We start from the raw sequence: 19,459 nt of genomic DNA, 5'->3' as shown, positions 1-19,459 counted from the left end.
GACTTTGATGAAACATTTGCTCCTGTTGCTCGTCTTGAATCTATCAGATTGTTGTTAGGAGTAGCATGTTTGCTAAAATTCAGACTATATCAAATGGACGTCAAGAGTGCATTCTTTAATGGTTACCTGGATGAAGAAGTCTATGTGGAACAACCTAAAGGGTTTGTAGATCCAAGTTTTCCAGATCATGTGTACAGATTGAAAAAGGCTCTGTATGGCTTAAAACAAGCACCTAGAGCCTGGTATGAAAGATTGACAGAGTTTCTGATCAACAATGGTTATGACAAAGGTGGCATTGACAAAACCTTGTTTGTTAAGAAAAATGGCAGTGAACTCATGGTAGCTCAAATTTATGTTGATGACATCGTGTTTGGTGGCATGTCGAACCATATGGTGGAACAATTTGTTGAACAAATGAAATCTGAGTTTGAAATGAGTCTTGTAGGCGAATTAACTTACTTTCTGGGACTTCAGGTAAAACAGATGGAAGATACCTTATTCATCACTCAAAGTAAGTATGCCAAGGGAATTGTTAAGAAGTTTGGTCTTGAGAATGCTGGCCATAAAAGAACTCCTGCTGCAACTCATATCAAGCTTACAAAGGATGGGAAAGGTACTGATGTGGATCCTAGTTTATATAGAAGCATGATTGGAAGTCTTTTGTATCTCACTGCCAGCAGACCAGATATTACTTTTGCAGTTGGAGTCTGTGCTAGGTATCAAGCAGAACCAAAGACTAGTCATCTCATTCAAGTGAAAAGGATCATTAAGTATATCAGTGGTACAAGTGATTATGGCATTTTGTACTCTCGCAACACTAATTCAGTGTTAACAGGTTACTGTGATGCGGATTGGGCTGGAAGTGCTGATGATAGGAAGAGCACATCAGGTGGATGTTTCTTTCTTGGAAGCAATCTAATTTCTTGGTTCAGTAAAAAGCAAAATAGTGTCTCTCTCTCTACGGCAGAAGCTGAATATATAGCTGCTGGAAGCAGTTGCACTCAGTTGATGTGGATGAAACAAATGTTAAAGGAGTATAATGTGCAACAAGATGTTATGACATTGTTTTGTGACAATCTAAGTGCTATCAACATATCCAAAAATCCAATTCAGCACAGCAGAACAAAACATATTGATATTCGTCATCATTTCATCAGGGAGTTGGTTGAAGATGGTACTGTTACTCTGGAACATGTCTCAACTGAGAAGCAGTTAGCAGATATTTTTACCAAAGCTTTGGATGCCCACACAGTTTGAAAAATTGAGGCAGTTATTGGGTATCTGTTTATTTGAGGAATTATAGCAATTAAAGGGATTTTTGTGTGCCAACGGCTATTTTGTTATTACTTCTGAGACACGCTTAATCAGGAATTTCCATTGTTTCTTGATAATCTCTCCTGCAACTTCCACTGTGCAACTTCCAATCTCTGAAACTCACTCCAAAACCGTCCATTCTTTTCTTGAAGACCCGTGTTTCCTTCTGTGTGTCCTCTTCACCATGAGTCAAGATTCTAGCAAGAAACTCACTCCTGAGATGAATGCTTACGGGGTAAAGGTAATGGGTCTGAAATCCAAAACCCCAAAATCTTCAAGGGTTTCCAAATCCTCTCCTCATACCAGTGAAATCGCAATTGCTCAAGGTATCTCTCAACCATCATCTGATCCGCACAAGAAGAAAGGGAAAAAGGCACGATCCAAGTCAGATGCGTCCAAAGCGAAGAGGAAGATGGTAACGAGAGGCTCTGAGGCTACTCAGAGAGTGAATTCCGAGGCTGAGATCAATCCAAGTACGGGTGACGATGTTGATGATTCTCGTATCACTGAAGTGTTGGAAACTCCTCTCAAGGAAGTTTTACATGCAAATGTAGATCCAATTGTTCCATCACCAAGCAACAACCAATCAAGCCACGGTGTTGATACTGATTGCAACAAGGATTCTGATCATCTTGAGGAAGAGGTAATGGTTCCCATCTCTACTCCCTCTGTTGATAAAACTATGCATGTCAAGGATGTTCAGGATGTTATTGAAAACTCAGAATCTGATGAGGTGTTGATCAACACCCTTGGTGCTTCTGCTTCTGTTGCTTCAAAAAGGCAAAAGATGACTGTTGTTCGTAAGTACTCTACGCGTTCCTCTGGCAAGAAGTTAGGTTTGGGTTTGAGTGAGAACAAGAAGAGCAAGAAGGTCATTATTCTTGATGATGATACTCCTGTTGTCCAGAATGTCAAGAGTAAGGTTCACAAAGATAATGCTGCTCCTGTTGTTGATGAGACTCCAACTGAGGAGTTGGATAAGTCAGATACTGGTTCTGCTGCTCGGAAGCGCAAGATTGGGAAACGAATTCCAGAAAATGTGCCTGCTGCTCCTTTGGATAACATTTCTTTTCACTCTGAAGAGAGTGTTGGTAAGTGGAAGTATGTTTATCAGCGCAGGATTGCTCAAGAGAGGGAATTGACTGGTGAGATTCTGCATTGTCAAGAAATTATGAAACTTCTTGAGGCTGCTGGGTTATTGAAAACTGTTACTGAGATAGGTGGCTGCTATGACAAGTTGGTGAGAGAATTTATTGTGAATGTGACTACAAATTGCACTGTTTCTGGGCATCCTGATTTCAGGAAAGTTTTTGTGCGTGGTAAGTGTGTCCATTTTTCATCTGAGATCATTAACCAGTATTTGGGAAGGAGCACTGTTGCCACAGGAAATGAAGAGCTGTCATTGAGTGCTATCACTAAAGAACTCACGGCTGGTCAGACTATGGTATGGCCTGCTAAAGGATTGCTGTCTTCTACTTATTTGAGTGTGAAGTATGCTATCTTGAATCGCATTGGTGCTGCAAATTGGGCTCCTACCACTCATAGCTCAGATGTTTCTTCAGGTTTGGCAAAATTAATTTATCTGGTTGGAACTCAAACTCAGTTTGATTTTGGTGAATATGTCTTTGCTCAAACTATGAAGCATGCTGAAACTTTTGCTGTCAGGCTTCCTATTGGTTTTCCTTGTTTAATTTGTGGGATTATTTTGAGTCAACATCCTCAAATTCTCCGTGGTGATGAGGTTCCTAGCCAGAAAGCTAGTCTTCTCACTATTGATTCCAGGCTGCTAGCTGGTGCCCATGTTTCTGATGTTGCTGGTTTGGCTGAGATGACTCAGGGGGAGGGTACTTCCTCTCAGAAGACTCCTGAGACTCCAATTGCTGCGCTTATTGCTGTGTCTAAGATGCTTCAGGACACAATTACTAGTTGTACATTGAGGAAGAAGAATGTGGACACTCTCATTCTGCAGTTGACTAAAGGCAAGAGGCCTCTTGAAGACAATGCTGCTGCTCATGCTCAAGATGATGTTGGTACTTCTGATGATGATACTACTAGTGATTAGTGCCCTTGTTCCTTCATCTCTTCAATATGGTTGTACTATTTTGTTGACTTTTGTTGTTTCTCTGCACCCTTTGACAATTTCTGCTAATAAGGGGGAGAATGGTACTGTTGCTTGTTAGTACTGTTGCTTGAGTGTTTTTGTTCAGACTAAGTTTGATGTTGTTCAGTAGGGTGGTACGTTCATCATATGCTGTGTGCTGTTGTGTGCAAATGGATGAGTTTGTTGTTTTTAGCATTGTTTGGCTGTCTGACCATGTTTTAGCAAAAATTTGCCAAAGGGGGAGATTGTAGTTCTTTTGATTGGCTGCATTTTGCTCAAAACATGATGGGCAACCATATGTTCCAACATCTGGAGCAACATGGTGGAATTACATATGTTGCTTGTTCAGTTGTTAAAGTCAAGCTTGTTGTGAGGTTGCTAACTGTATGGTGATTCAGAAGGTTTTATCCTATGCTGTGCGTTTTATCTTCTGAAGGCGTGTTTGTTTTAATCTTGGCTGAAGTAACAAGATTAATATCGTATGGACCAAGTCTATCTCAAATTCTGTTTTACTTGGTTCTGTTATTTTATTCTGGTAAGATTTGATTCCATGAAGATTCTTTCCAGAAGTGTGTTAGTGGACTCTATGACGTTCAGCCCATTGAAGATCCAAGCCCCAAGTGAACGTCTATATAAAAGGAACTTGTAAACCCTAGCTGTGCACGGATTCAGAGATTCAGATATTGATTTTAGGGTTTTGTTTGTGAGTCCTCTTGTGGGTGTTGTACCAACTTAGTGCTTTAGTTCATCAAAGTACTGAGTTGAATTTGTTTAGTTGAGTTGTAATCTCATCAAACTGTTTTTGATAAACATGTCTTGATCACTGTGGCAGTGATTGTTAGGAGTTAGAGAAAGTTTTCTCATAGCTTAGAGGAGAAGGGCTAAGCTTGATTCACTTGTGTAATAGTGGTGAACATATAAGAGGCTCTATACTAAGGGGGAGTACTTAGGTATAGGAGGGACTTTTATGTGACCTGAGAACTATTATTTGATAGTGAATTGACTCCTGGATTGGTATCCTCCAGACGTAGGTGATGTTCACCGAACTGGGTTAACAACTCCTTGTGTTTTAACTGTTTGTTTATTATTGATATCCTGATTGTGTTTTGTTGTGCTACACATTGTTGCAACATTGTGTATCACATCTGTCCTAGGTGAATACGAATTTCAGTTAATATTCCAGACTTCAAACATATCTTAATTTGGGGTCATCCTGAAATACAGCATAATAAGGGGCTTATATTCACGCTAGGACAAAATCAGAAAAATCTATAAGACAATATGTAAGAAAGTTTAATATGGTTAAGAGAATTAGTCAACGAGTTAAAGAAAAATGACATAATAAAGTAACTTGTGAAACAATACATCTTATAAATAAGCCCAAAGTGGTATATGATATATTATACCACATTCATGATACCTTGATATATTAGTATGAATCTCTAGATGGAGTGATAGTATAATTTTGGCTTTTGTCGTTCATGGTGTCATGTGTTTCTATTAGAGAGAGGGGATAATATCTATGGACCATGATCATATATATATTAAGTGTGAAGTTGTCATAAGAAATTGGCACAGAGCTAAGGATGAACATTAGTTCCACCAAATAGGTAAGAAACACCATTTCAGGCTCGATGGAGAATCCAACTGGGCAAGTCTTCAATCCTGATAAATGTGAAAAAAAAGGTATTCTTTCGTAAGATGTATTACAGCTTGTGTTTATAATGGTGCTGAAGTTTCCATTTATTTGTGCTTCATCAATAAGGTGTTAGATTTAATAGTGTGGATTTCTATATTCTGCAGAAGCTTTGGCAAGAACATGCAGGAGTAATAGGAAGCAACTTATGCAGCGGAAAAGAAATTCCGAAGGGCTAGACCTGAACAAAGGTGGTGGAAGCAGTGGACAAGGCAAGCATTGTTATATGAACCCTACCTTAATTTGCATTGTATTGATTTTTAGTACTTTCGTATGGTAAACTTCAGCATATAATTGGTAAAAGTTGTCTAAATCTAAACACAATAGGTATATATTGTCTTACTACTTACAATAAGCATTTGTTTAATAAATTCATTCTATTTCGACAACAGTAACAAAGTCCAGGAAGATAATCCAAAGCCCCATGTTATCAGACATAACTAATATCAGTTCGGTTGAGACTGGTGGACGCTTTTGTCGCATGAGTTTGGATAGACCTATTAGAGTTCCATGTCCAACGCCTAATGTCGTTTCCACAACTAGCGCAATTTGTAAGAACCATCATTACATAATGTAGACCTCTTGAGATGATAAGATTGTAGTAGTTTACCAGGAGGACTTACGTCCTGTATTTATGCAGGTGATTTAAACTCAAGCTCTTTAACAAATAGGCTTCCATTATCTATTTTCAATGATGGACCGTTAATTCAATCCCAAATAAGCGGTATGTCCTTTTGATTTTTGTTGAACTTACATATGGGAATGGTTAGTTGAAAAGATGTCAAAATCAGGATTATGTCTCACATTGTCCAGGTACAAACATTATTAGCAAACAACAAACCGCAGCTGCAAGGTTGAATAGATTGTTATGTTTAAGAAAAAAAAAGATCTCAATTCATATGGACAAGGAAAATTTGGCCGAAGGATATACCGACAAAGGTTTGTTCACTCGCATTCATTAATTTGGTTCTTTTAACTGGTTAATATTAAAGGGGTCACCCCTGAAACTAAATTGTGTTGTTCAGTTAAATCAAAGTACGTCAAAGGTGGTAAAACAAAACTCCTTCCGAAACAAGTTGGTGATAATAGTACCTTATGTAAAAGAAACCATTTAAGACGGAATCAAGCAAGCTCTTCTAAAGATCCCTTACCTGCAAATACGTCTGTTAGAGGGTTATCTTTGTATCGTCAATTGGTTTGTGAGTTTGATAGAGCAGCTGACCCACAACCGAATGTTTCAGACATATTTGAAGTCGCTGAGTTAATAGGTAAATAGTTAGAAATTTCAATTTTATTTTATATACATTTTTAAAATTCAAAATTAACCAGCATGATGATGTTACCTATTATCTTATGTAGAAGAGGTCTATCTCGGTGACGCTTCATATGTATGTTGCTACTGTTCTGCTTTGATGTGGTATGACGAACGGCTGGCAAAAAGTAAGCACTCATTAAATCCAGAATTCACAAGGTGTTGTATGAAAGGGAAGGTAGTGCTGCCATTTCTATCAAAACCACCTCTTCTTTTATATAATCTGCTTCATGGTATAGATCCCCGATCGAAACACTTTAAGGAAAATATTAGGGCATATAATAGTATGTTTGCCTTTACTTCGATTGGTGGAAAGGTGGAAACGACTGTCAACAATGGAGGGGGCCCACCCCAATTTGTCCTCAGCGGTCAAAATTATCACCGGATAGGTACCCTATTACCTCAACCCGGCGAAATGCCGAAATTTGCTCAACTATATATATATGACACTCAGAATGAAAATGCAAATAGAATGAAACCGTTTAAGTAAGTTTTATTATTTATGGCTTTAATATTAAATTATTTGTCGATCTTGAAGTTGGATATTTTATTTATCAAGTGTTGTGTACTATGTGCAGTTCATTAAAGGAAGCTGATAAATTGGATATATCATTAGTTGATGAATTGAAGCAAATGATTGATGAGAGTAATGTTTTGGCTAAATCATTTCGCAAAGTGAGAGATTATATCAATTATACACAAGGTTCAGCGTTTGCTTTGAGACTTTTTCGCAAACGAGGTAAGGACCCTAGAACATATAACCTTCCCACGTCTGATGAAATAGCTGCACTTATTGTAGGGGATTTTGACACAGTAGAAGTTGGCAGAGATATCATTGTAAAAAAAGAGGGGGTTCTAACTAGGATTCACGAAACTCACACTTCGTTTATTCCATTACAATATCCGTTGATGTTTCCTTTTGGTGAAGATGGTTGGCAAGAAGATATCCCTTTATCTGGTATTGCTGCATCAACTAGCTCTCGAGTCAAACCTCGCGTCACATTGAGGGAATTCATATGCTTCAGAATACAAGAGAGGAATAATGAAAATGGGAATGTTTTATTATGTCGAAGGCTTTTTCAACAGTTTGTGGTTGATTGTTATACAATGTTAGAATCTCAAAGGCTTTCATATCTTCGCAACAACCAAAAACTTATTCGAGCTGATTTTCTAAGTGGTCTTGAAGAAGCCATGTCTAGGGGTGAAACTGACTCGAGTTCTTTAGGGACGCGTATTGTGTTACCGGCATCATTTGTTGGTGGGAAACGGTATATGTTTGATTGTTGCCAAGATGCAATGGCTATATGCAAGCGCTTTGGTTATCCCGATCTTTTCATTACTATGACCTGCAATTCTTTGTGGAAAGAAATTGACAGGTTTGTTCGAGAACGAAACCTACGAGCTGATGAAAGACCTGATGTTTGTTGTCGAGTGTTTAAAATCAAGCTAGACCACTTAATAGCAACGCTGCAAAGTGGTATTATTTTTGGTCCTCTACAAGCAGGTGCAGATTGTAGTAATTATTTATTCATGTCATTTGTAAGCATTTTTGTGTATTCACTAACGAGGATTTAAAATTTCAGGGATGTATACAATTGAATTTCAGAAAAGAGGATTACCACACGCGCATATTTTGTTATGGCTTGGCAAGGAGAACAAGTTAGTTACAACATCTGACATTGATAAATGCATAAGCGCTGAAATTCCTGACAAGAAGGTATATCCTAAATTAAACAAAGTTGTATCTACTTATATGCTGCATGGCCCGTGCGGTCCTGGTTATGGTAAATCTCCTTGCATGGCAAATGGAAAATGCAGCAAATTTTTTCCTAAGAAATTCCAAGAAACCACATTAATTGATGAAGAGGGTTATCCTATATATAAAAGGAGAGATTCAGGAATTTATGTTGAGAAGAAAGGGATTCGCATGGACAATAGTTACGTTGTCCCTTACAATCCTCAACTTCTGATGCTATACAATGGTCACATCAATGTAGAATACTGCAACAAGTCAAATGCGATCAAATACCTGTTCAAATATGTCAGCAAAGGGCCAGATAGAGTAAATGTTGAGATTTCCAATCACAAAAATGATTCCACAGATCCTGAGGTGAAAGACGAGATTAAGCAATATTATGATTGCAGATATTTGACTCCATGTGAAGCTGTTTGGCGGACCTTCGGCTATTACATTCATGTTAAGTGGCCGTCGGTTAAGAAAATGACCTTTCACCTACCAAATAAGCAAAGTGTTTGTTTTAGAGATCATGGTGATTTGAACCACATTGTTGAAAAAGCCTCTGATAAAGACACTATGTTTATAGCGTGGATGAAAGCCAATGATATCTATGAAGAGGGAAAAGCCTATACATATGCAGAGTTCGCATCATATTTTGTTTATGATGAGGACAACCAAACATGGCATCCAAGGAAAAAAGGACACTCTATTGGAAGACTCCAATATATCCCTCATGGAGTTGGAGAACTTTACTACTTGAGAGTTCTACTAACTATACAGAAAGGTTGCACAAGTTGGGAGAGCATTCGAACCATTGATGGTGTTGTATGTCCATCATTTCAAGACGCATGTTATGCATTAGGATTGTTAGCTGATGACAAAGAATTTATAGATGCAATAATTGAAGCAAATGATCTAGCATCAGGTTAGTACTACACAAATCACGTTATTTATACACTTAGACACACACAAGCTGCTTTGTGTTTGCTACAGTTTATCGCCGCATGTGTAATATTTATTGCGCTGGATTTTTATGTAGGTATTCAGCTTCGGAAGTTCTTTGTCATGTTGCTTACTACAAACACTATGAGCAAGCCTGAATTTGTGTGGGAGAAAAGTTGGAGGATTTTAGCTGACGGGATAGTTTATGAAAGGAGGAAAAAGCTACGCATTCCAGGTTCTTCTTATTAAAGGAATACATTTCAACTAATACACATATAGTAGCATGAAACACTAACTGGTTAAATTCTTATGTAGATCTACATGTAAATGATGAGGATCTGAGAAATCTTTGTTTAGCAGAACTGGAGAAGTTGCTGAATATGAATGGAAGGTCATTAAAAGATTATTCATGCCTCCCCTTTCCTGATTTATTTGATGTCAGCCAGTATGAGAACAAATTAGTAGCTGATGAGTTGAATTATGATAGAGCTGAGATGGAAGGTTTGCACGATTCATTACTCAATTCACTAACTTCAGAACAACAACAAATATACAAGTCCGTAATGGATGCTGTTAAAAGTAAGGTTGGAGGTCTGTTTTTTTTATATGGATTTGGAGGTACTGGTAAAACGTATCTGTGGAATACGTTATCTGCTGCAGTAAGGGCACAAGGATTGATTGTATTAAATGTTGCTTCAAGTGGAATTGCATCATTACTTCTACCTGGGGGAAGAACTGCGCATTCTCGATTTTCTATTCCCATTTCTATAAAAGAGAGCTCAACTTGCAATGTGGCGCAGGGTTCTTTAAAAGCAGAGTTGTTACAAAAAACAAGTCTGATCATATGGGATGAAGCACCAATGCTTAATAGATTTTGTTTTGAAGCCCTGGACAGGACTTTAAATGACATAATGAAGTCGCACCCAAGTGGTACTAATGGCATGCCTTTTGGTGGTAAAGTTGTTGTGTTGGGGGGAGACTTCAGGCAAATATTGCCAGTTATACAGAAAGGAAGTCGCTGTGATATAGTGAATGCGACCATAAATTCGTCATATCTTTGGAAGAAGTGTTATGTTCTTAAATTGACAAAAAACATGAGGCTGACAAGTTCTCAATCCCTTGATGAAAACATGGAGATTACAAAGTTCGCTGATTGGCTACTGGACATTGGTGATGGGAAATTGAATCCAAATGGGGATGGAGAATCTATCATTCAGATACCAGACGACCTTCTTATTCTTGACTCAGATAATCCAATTCAAAGTTTGATTGATTTTTCTTACCCTCATATGTTGGAGAACTTGAGAAAAAAGAACTACAAATTCTTTGAAGAACGTGCTATATTGGCCCCCACTTTAGAAAGTGTAGAAGCAATCAACAATGAGATGCTATCTAAAATACCAGGAGAGGTTAGAGAATATTTGAGTTGTGATTCTACTTGCAAGTCAGATGAAGATTCCGAGGTTGAAGCAGAGTGGTTCACAAGTGAGTTCTTGAATAATATTCAATGTTCCGGCATACCAAATCACAAATTGACTTTAAAGGTCGGTGTCCCTATCATGTTGTTGCGCAACATTGACCAAGCAGGTGGACTTTGTAATGGCACAAGAATGATTGTTAAGGAATTGGGCAAAAATGTCATTGTTGCATATGTTGTTTCTGGGAAGCAGTTAGGGGGGAAAGTGCTTATATCTAGAATGGATTTAGTTCCTTCCGACTCCGGTGTTCCATTTAAATTTGTCAGGCGACAATTTCCAATCTCTTTATGTTTTGCAATGACTATTAATAAAAGCCAAGGTCAGACGTTATCTCATGTCGGTTTGTATCTACCCAAACCAGTGTTTACTCATGGTCAGTTATATGTGGCACTATCAAGGGTAAAGTCAAGAAAAGGTTTGAAAATTTTGATTTTGGATGAAGATGGGTTAATCTCGACTGTGACAAAAAATGTGGTATACAAGGAGGTTTTTAATAATCTTTGATGCACATCCTATAGCTGAAATATGTAAGTTATTGCAATGAACTTTTCTTCCAGCATAATTATCTATTTCCATTATGATCCCATCGTATGAAATTACCTCATACATGTCCATTTCTATTTGCAGACTTAATCCTGGAAGACACATTTTTCGTGGAATATGTAATAAGAGTGACTTAATCCATTTCTATTTGCAGACTTAATCCATTTATATTTGCAGACTTAATTCTTTCAGCTCATTTTTCGTGGAATAGTATAGATGGGAGCTCCATGGTCACTATCATTCATATATGATGCACACCCATTTATATTGTGATAATTACTCAATGCTTCTGCGTATACACAGCCACAAAGATAGATACTTATTCACAATTTTGACAACTTCTATTTCAACATTTATCAACACGCAAATAGTTATCTTATCTTCTGCCATTATTGATGTTGACATCAATTTCGTTCATGGTTATTTAATCCAGCCAAATCTATAAACTATACTCATGCCAAATTATATATATGTTCAGCTAATGGGAAATACAATTCGTGCTGCATAAGAAAAAAACTAAAGTAAATATTCAAAATGTATTCACTATGTTTGGGTAAGCAACGGAATTAAACTGGTTACCTGTACTAAATAAGAAACCCGTTTAAATCAAATTCAGATATGCTTTTCAACAGGTATACAACTTAACTTTTATTATGCAATACTTACCTACCAATTTTTTCAAAAGAGGGATACTCATAACGCGTTTTCTATATTATGGTAAACTAGATACATTAATATAACAAACCTGGCTCTGTGAAATAAATGTGTGTCAGCCAATAAAGCATATCATTTGAATAGCTTTGACTTATGCAAACTTTCATTCATATGTTTTGAACTACATAGGTATATATATTAAATTCTGCCATAATATTATAGCTTAGTGTATTGTTGAGTACTTATACCGAGCTTTAGACAAACGGGATTGCAGTGAAGTTCTTTGCAAGGATCAAAAAACTTCTCTTTAAATGGAGCTGAATTTCGGAGATGATCTTCTAGGATGTAGAGATTCAATTGCCATTCTCTCATTACCTGAGCAGGTGACTACCATTGTATAGCTTAATTGTTTTATGTTCTAATCTATTTAGGATATGACAAATGTTGTTCCCCCTTTCATTGTTTAGGAACTAGCATTCGTTTCACCCAGATTTGCTGTCGAATTTGATCATGAACTAGCCAAGCAGTGGAAGTTGTTTGATCCCATTGGAAAGATGCATTTGGTTTCATATGAAAGAGAATCTGAAAAGCCTTTTTTGTGTCAAGGGTTATTGGAGATCCGCAAGTATTATTCATTGGAAGGGATGAACTGGTGCCTTCTTAAATACCAAGGTTTTTCCAACTTTGATTTATTTATATACAATGAAGGTTTTGAGGAAGTATGTTACCTTCCTCCACTTCCCCCTCCACCTCCAGTTACAACTCCCCCTTCTCCTGCCATTGTTGTTGCAAACTCCACAGAGTCCGACTGTGAAGAGATCCAAACTCCTCAGGATCGAGATTGGATATTGTATCCATGCTTCTTCTCTTGCAGACTCTCACTTAATCAATCAATTTCGAGTCAGATGGTATGGTGTAACCAATTTACTTTTCTTTTGTAGTTCTAAAACAATGATTATAAAATTAATTGTTGTGTTTTGCAGAATTTGCCTGCTCATGTTTATGACTATCTGCTCCAGGGTGAACTACAAACCTGGCTATTGAGAGGTCCAACTGGCAAAGAAGTTCGTTGTAAAATTCTTGGTGTTACAGAACAAAGAACATATGCGAGGATTGGTAGGGGTTGGAGGGCTTTCTGCAAATTACATGCATTGAAAGAGGGTGACTCTTTAACCTTTTTTTTCACCAGTGAAGAAGTTGGCCTCATTGATGTATTAATACACGACGACAACCAGTAGCTAGGATGCACTGTATGTTGTAATATTAACTTCCTTTTCGCATGTAATGACTTTTATGATGTACTGGGTTGTCTCTTAAGACTATTGAACTGGGCAATGGAATATCTTACCTTTTATTAAATGAAGAATTTAGTTTGGTCAAGGAAAATTGTGAAGAAATTCTCACCGTGCAAAGCACGGGTTACTGTACTAGTAATTGACGATTTTGAATTTTTTAGTGTCGCCAATCCTATTGGCGATGTCTTGTTTTTTTTTTTTAAACTATATAACTTATAGTACTGGCGTTCCTTTTTTTGGTTTACTTTGATGTAGTTATTAGTTAATAGTTTTATTTTTAAAACCTAAATATATATATATAGTTAAAATATATACATAGTTAAATAGCAACACATCTATATCTATATCTATCTATATTAGAAAAGAACAACTTCTAGCATGACGTGCCGCTCTCACAGGCCAAGTTAGTGACGTGTCGCTCCGAGATTAATTCTCACTTAATTATTTACACGTCAGCTTTTCCACCTATTAATTCTCATTTAATAATTTACACATAAGCTTTTCCACCTTGGCCCTATTTGCCACATTAAATTTTAGATTTGATTAGGATTTAGGTTGTTTATTTCTTGATTTAATCTTAATTTATTTTTAACATGACGTGTCGCTCTCACAGGCCAAGTTAGTGACGTGTCGCTCCGAGATTAATTCTCACTTAATTATTTACACGTCAGCTTTTCCACCTATTAATTCTCATTTAATAATTTACACATCAGCTTTTCCACCTTGGCCCTATTTGCCACATTAAATTTTAGATTTGATTAGGATTTAGGTTGTTTATTTCTTGATTTAATCTTAATTTATTTTTAGAGCATTAATTAATTTTTATGGTATTTTTATTGAATTTTTGGATTTTTAATTAATTCAGAATTTTATGAGTTTTTATTGTGATTTGCTAGATTTTGATAGTTTTTATCTATATTTATTTAGTACCTTTTTTAATTTTTGATTTGATTAGGATTTAGGTTGTTTGTTTTTATGTACCTTTGTTAGATAGTTTCTGTTAAAAAAATCTTCCTAAAAAATATTGTTTTTTATATAGAGTATCAATATCAATCTATATTAGAAAATAAAAAGGGTTAGAAGAGCAAAAAAAAAAACCTTCATACGTTCTCTATCTCCAAATACTCACACAATTTTCTCTATTTCTCCCTTCTTCATCTCAACCATGGCAAACCTCAAATCATATATGCTTCAAAAACAACATGGACCTTCACTTCAATTAAATTTTTCATTATAAATTTATCCCCATCACAATTGAGAATTTTTTTTTTTATGGTTACCGAGGGAAATCACAATTGAGATTTGAGAGTGCATGTTCTTCAAACTCAAAAACGAGTTTCTCACTTCTTGCTTCAGCCTCTTTGTTCCAGGTATGTAAAAAACAATGCTTTGTGGCTTTGTAGACTAAGAATTGTTATCACTCAAAAGTCAAAGACATATCATTTTCCTCATATCTCTGGTAGTCCTTCTTCTTCAATTTTAATGATTCTTTCATGTAGTTCTAGAAGTGTCTTTTGTTCGCCAAATCATGTTTTAACCCATTCTATGTTTCATTATTATTGTTTTGTAATGTTCATGTATTAATGTGTTTGTTGATAAAAAAAAATTAACATTGATAGATGAACATCCCATTTATTTATTTTTCATTGTTATGTATGTTATTTCAACATTTATCTGTTCTCACTGGTCATGAAAGGTGAATTGTTTTCCATCTGTTCTCACTTTTTAAGGGGGATTAAAAGTTTCTTTGATGTTGTAAGCTTATGAATTAGGCTAACCAAATCTTACTGCAGTGTGTTATCCAAATCTTAAGGAAAAGTAGTGTGATTCATTTCACCTTGCAATTTAGATTTTTTCATAGTTTTGGTGGGATTCTTCTACAACTGAATACCTATAGGTTAGTGTTAATTTGGAATTGCCAAATCCTATTGCTAGGTTGCATTTTTTTTTTCTGGAATGGTGAATTTTCTTTAGAATTTTATGGTCCCTTATTTGCTTAAGCTAAATCTTGAGAACATTTATTTGTTTGCATATGAACTTTTTGTTGTATATTTTATTAATATTTCAAAAGATTTAAAGTGAATTTAAATTAAAAATATTTATCTATTTATGATTGGCATCCCGTTTATGTTTACAATTAAAATATTGATTACATGGTTAATATGTTACCATTCAATATTTCCCTCTCTGTTCTTATATAAGTTTTCTTTGTGCCAAACGTTACCTTCCCTCTCATAATGTACATGGTAAAAGGTTTTCAATTCCCGTGAAAAACATACCGCCAGTCTACCAGCACCTTTCATAAGTTTTAAACCATATAGTTACATATTCCCTAAAGAGTGTTAATTAATTTTTATCGTATTTTTATTGAATTTTCGGATTTTTATTTAATTCAGGGTTTTATGAGTTTTTATTGTGATTTGCTAGACTTTGTTAGTTTTTATCTATCTTTAATTAGTACCTTTTTAAATTTTAGATTTGATTAAGATTTAAGTTGTTTATTTCTTGATTTTAGCTTGGATCTTTTATTTTTTTTGAGAGTATTAATTAATTTTTTTGGTGTCTTTATTGCCTTCCACCAATAAAAAATAAGTTTTGGAAGCTTTTTGAGTAGATATAAATGAAAGTGACCTCGATAATAAAGAAAAATATTGGAAAGTAGGAAAATTCTTTAAATGCTACAAGGGTAAACATGGAGAGAAAAAATTAATGTTGCATAGATATTGTAAAGTGTCTTATATTTTGGGACAAAAAAACTCACAAAAAGTGACTTATAATAGGGGACAGAGGGAGTATAAATGACGAGGAGAAATTTCTGTACCTAAAATTCATTTCCAAAACAAATCTATCTTGGCTAATTTGAAAATTTTAAATCTATATTGATTTATGAAATTTATAAGATTTTGTTTCTCTGATAAATGAGAATCCATTGAGTAAGATGATTTGCATCTAAGTCTGCTCTGAAACCTAAAAGCGGTTGTTGTTTGTATTTGCGTATAATTTTCAATTGTAAGTTTTAATTTTAAAGTACTATAATGCTATCTACGTGAGATTTTGTTTTATATAAAAAGTATCATTATACTTTTTTTATACAATCATTATATTCTAAACTAATTAATTAATATTATTTTAATAGAATAAATTTAATATAATTAACTTTAGTATTATTTTCAAAATTTAAAGAGTGTATATTTATATAAGTATATAACTATAATAATTTGATAGTAAGAAAAGTACGAGGAATACAAAATATTAATACATATGGACTATAAAATTATGACCTGAATTTATTAGTGCTAACAAATTAGAGTTACGAGATCTAACGGGGAGAAACATTTTACATGAAAATGAAAATTTGTACGAGTTAAAAAAAATAAAATTCATTTTCTATAACTTAAGTGTATTTTTAATAATTTAAAAAATAATTATATATTTATGTATTGTTATATATCTAAAACACAAAAACATTACCCTTTATGCAACACGAGTATACATCTTCACAAATAAAATTCAGTTATACCTCACATGTAAAAATTAAAGCTTTTGGTTTATTAACTTATGTGTTTTTCAAAATTTGTGCTCTTTAAATATCTACATCTTTATTATGATTATTCTTATATTCTTAGCATCTTAAATATTTATAATTTAAAATATGAATCGATATATCAAATACAATAGACATATTCCCCGTGCAACGCGCGGGTAAAAAAGCACTAGTTAAATATATTAAATGTATGCATGTAAGAAAAAAAACATGCATGTATTCATGGGTCTAGTATTAAAAAAAAAAGAATTCATTGCTTAAGACAAAAAAAACAAGAGACATCGCCAATGGTAATGAAGATTTCTTAAAAAAAAATTAAAATCGCCACTCATGATGGCGATACAATTTTTTTTTTAATATATGTATAATCTTAACGCCAACCCTAATGGCGATACAAAAAAAAACCGAACATCGCCAGATCCATTGGCGATTTCTCTAAAACCTGAAGAAAAAAAAAATGGATATCGCCATCAGCCATGGCGATTTACACTAGTCTCGTAAATATTTTAAAAGTTGCACTAGATTGGTAAATAAATTCTAAATATACACTACCAAAGTAAAAAAGTCGATATGTTATTTATGAAGACATTTTTTTTTTTGCATGAAAAAGATGTTCAAAACTTCAATTGGAAGTCAGTCAAACCTTACATAACGCTAATAATCTAGATCTATGAAAACATCCCCGGATCCGATGAGATTCCTAGAAGCTTCAAGGTGTCTGAGCTATCAAGAATTCATTGAGAATATACAACAAATACCTGGAGTAAAACATCTTTCACCAAAGTTTACCCCAAATCACTGATTAAGGAAGTCACAGTCATAAGAAGAAAGGGTAATTCCAGCAAGTTATTTGGAGAAGCAGAAACACTGTACGCCTCTATAAGCTTGCGATTTATTATGCTTTCATCAACTCTACAGAGTCTTTACCCGTTTTGTTGGTGGTGTGGAAAATTGGCCATCTACCGCATCAGTAACTTTAGCATCACCTCTATCTTGGGAACTTTCTTCGGGTAAGTTTTCCGGTGTGCTACTGCTGATTCCAGCTTTTTCATGACCCTCATTTGAGGTTTCTAAATTGTCAGCTGGAGAAGGCAACACTGCGTTTGATAGTGAAGCAGAAGGCTCATCCGATTTGATCTGTTTCTCAAACATCATCTGAAGACGCTTCCCTTGGTTTTCAATTTGAATCTGCAACTTTCTTTGATCCTCCAGTTGTTCATGAAGACATTTAATTGCTAAAGTGTGTAACCATAGCCTTATCTATCTATTTATAATATAGAAATTGAGAACCGCGCAATCTAATGCCGCCATGTCAATGTTTACACTTCTAGCAATTGTGTCCACATCAGCAATTTTGATCACGTGTCACGTTGTAATTTCTAAAGGATTGCACAGAGCTAGACATGAACGCAGTAAAAACCTTATTTTGTTCTTCAGCAATCCTCTTGGTCGAGAACCTCACGAAGACACAGACTCTGCCTGCAACTACGACAATTTACCTTTGTCCGCCAAATCGCTTTCACAACCGCAGTGCTTACTCTTTCCAGACTGTGCTCTCTGCAATTTCGGCGGGCACCATGACAGCATCAGAGTTCGACTGAGATTGCAGCTCTCATTCTCTCTTTCATTCTCTTTGGCTCGGCTGAATAGAGACAAAGGTAAATCTTCTCCCTTTCCCCTTTTCGTTCAATTTGTATTTTGGTTTTGTCCCTCGACAATCCTAGCCTGCCAAAAGAAAATCTACACAAAATTACTGTGATTGCGATTCCAGTTTTCCTTTGCGTAAATCTAACACTCTCGCAGTAAAATCGGATTTTGCTACTGCCTGAAGAATCGCTTATCTTCTCCTAACGAGGTACGGTTTCAACATTTTTTTAGTTCTTAATTTAACTGATAACTTTGAAATGCACGAGATGTGGTTATGTTATGATACCGACGAGTGAGTGAGTGGATGAGTAACAGAATGAATCATTTGGTAATGTAGTTGAATATTGCCTACTGGGAAACTTAAACCTCCGTGATTTCCACCACATTGTTATTAACTTGCCCTCTGTAACACCCCGATTTCGGTGGCGTCACTTTAGTAACCAAAAATAAAACAAAGCGGAAAAACGTGAATATTTTTTTTTCGATATTTGTTCTAAGTAAATAAAAGACTTGTCGAAATAGAAACTTATTGACGAAAGATAAACATAACTAATTTACAGATATATTTACAGCCCTCGTTGTAAGAAGCAAGCCACGTCACGAGTAACCTCCAGTGACAGGAAAGTAACGGAAAGTAGTGCCCGTAGGTGAATATGTACAAACCAAAATAAAAGGTCAAGTATTCTGAATACAGTCCTCCAAACGAAAGTAGGTCAGCCCAAAAACAGCCCGAAGACCTCCTAGTCCGACCAACTCTCTGTGATTCCCGTAAAGAGAACCACACAAAAAGCTAAAGGTCGGGGACCTACCCTTCCCCAAAATGAGAAACTGAAGACCAGAGCCACCACAGCACTCCCAACTACACATCCGCAAGATCGTCGTCTGAATCTGAATCCAGAACGACTAGGTCTTTGACTGCATCTGCCTCCAGAGCTGGTCTCGCGGGTTCGAAACCCGATCCCTAATCAACAGCAGCCGCAACGGTGGGTGAGCTAGAGTATGATGAAGTCCCTCCCACAGGCTCCTCCTCCGAGGGGTCCTCGTCGTCCGAAGGCGACGGTGGTGGTGGTACTACAACTCCAGGTCCACAGTGCACACCCGGTGGTAGGTTGAAGCTGACGGTGTAGCGTCTTAGAACTCCCTGCGTCAAGTTTCCCAAACTGTCGACGCGGTCCTCCATTATTCGCCCTGAATA

The 19,459-nt window shown here is 35.9% G+C and overlaps 2 protein-coding genes across 2 annotated transcripts; both read left to right on the top strand.

The window, feature by feature from the left end:
* The first annotated feature begins 1,498 nt into the window (after positions 1-1,498).
* On the top strand, positions 1,499-3,376 carry LOC130745045 (uncharacterized). The gene has a single exon (XM_057597192.1). It carries the CDS (start codon positions 1,499-1,501, stop codon positions 3,374-3,376), a length of 1,878 nt encoding a protein of 625 aa, XP_057453175.1.
* A 3,147-nt stretch (positions 3,377-6,523) lies between these two features.
* LOC130747576 (uncharacterized) lies at positions 6,524-11,085 on the top strand. Its single transcript, XM_057600547.1, has 6 exons — positions 6,524-6,909; positions 7,002-7,927; positions 8,007-8,058; positions 8,119-9,086; positions 9,201-9,338; positions 9,419-11,085. Exons 1-6 carry the CDS (start codon positions 6,524-6,526, stop codon positions 11,083-11,085), a joined length of 4,137 nt encoding a protein of 1,378 aa, XP_057456530.1.
* Positions 11,086-19,459: the final 8,374 nt, after the last annotated feature.

The sequence above is a fragment of the Lotus japonicus genome, chromosome 3, assembly GCF_012489685.1.
Source record: "Lotus japonicus ecotype B-129 chromosome 3, LjGifu_v1.2".
NCBI classification, from domain to species: domain Eukaryota; kingdom Viridiplantae; phylum Streptophyta; class Magnoliopsida; order Fabales; family Fabaceae; genus Lotus; species Lotus japonicus.
This window is presented reverse-complemented; position numbering and strand designations above follow the sequence as displayed.

What these genes read in the sequence shown, in the direction of transcription:
- LOC130745045 (XM_057597192.1), top strand. Translation starts at nt 1,499, where the DNA reads ATGAGTCAAGATTCTAGCAAGAAACTCACTCCTGAGATGAATGCTTAC.
- LOC130747576 (XM_057600547.1), top strand. Translation starts at nt 6,524, where the DNA reads ATGTGGTATGACGAACGGCTGGCAAAAAGTAAGCACTCATTAAATCCA. An exon ending in AATAGAATGAAACCGTTTAA is followed by an intron (nt 6,910 to 7,001) that starts GTAAGTTTTATT and finishes TACTATGTGCAG; the next exon opens with TTCATTAAAGGAAGCTGATA. An exon ending in AGCAAATGATCTAGCATCAG is followed by an intron (nt 9,087 to 9,200) that starts GTTAGTACTACA and finishes ATTTTTATGTAG; the next exon opens with GTATTCAGCTTCGGAAGTTC.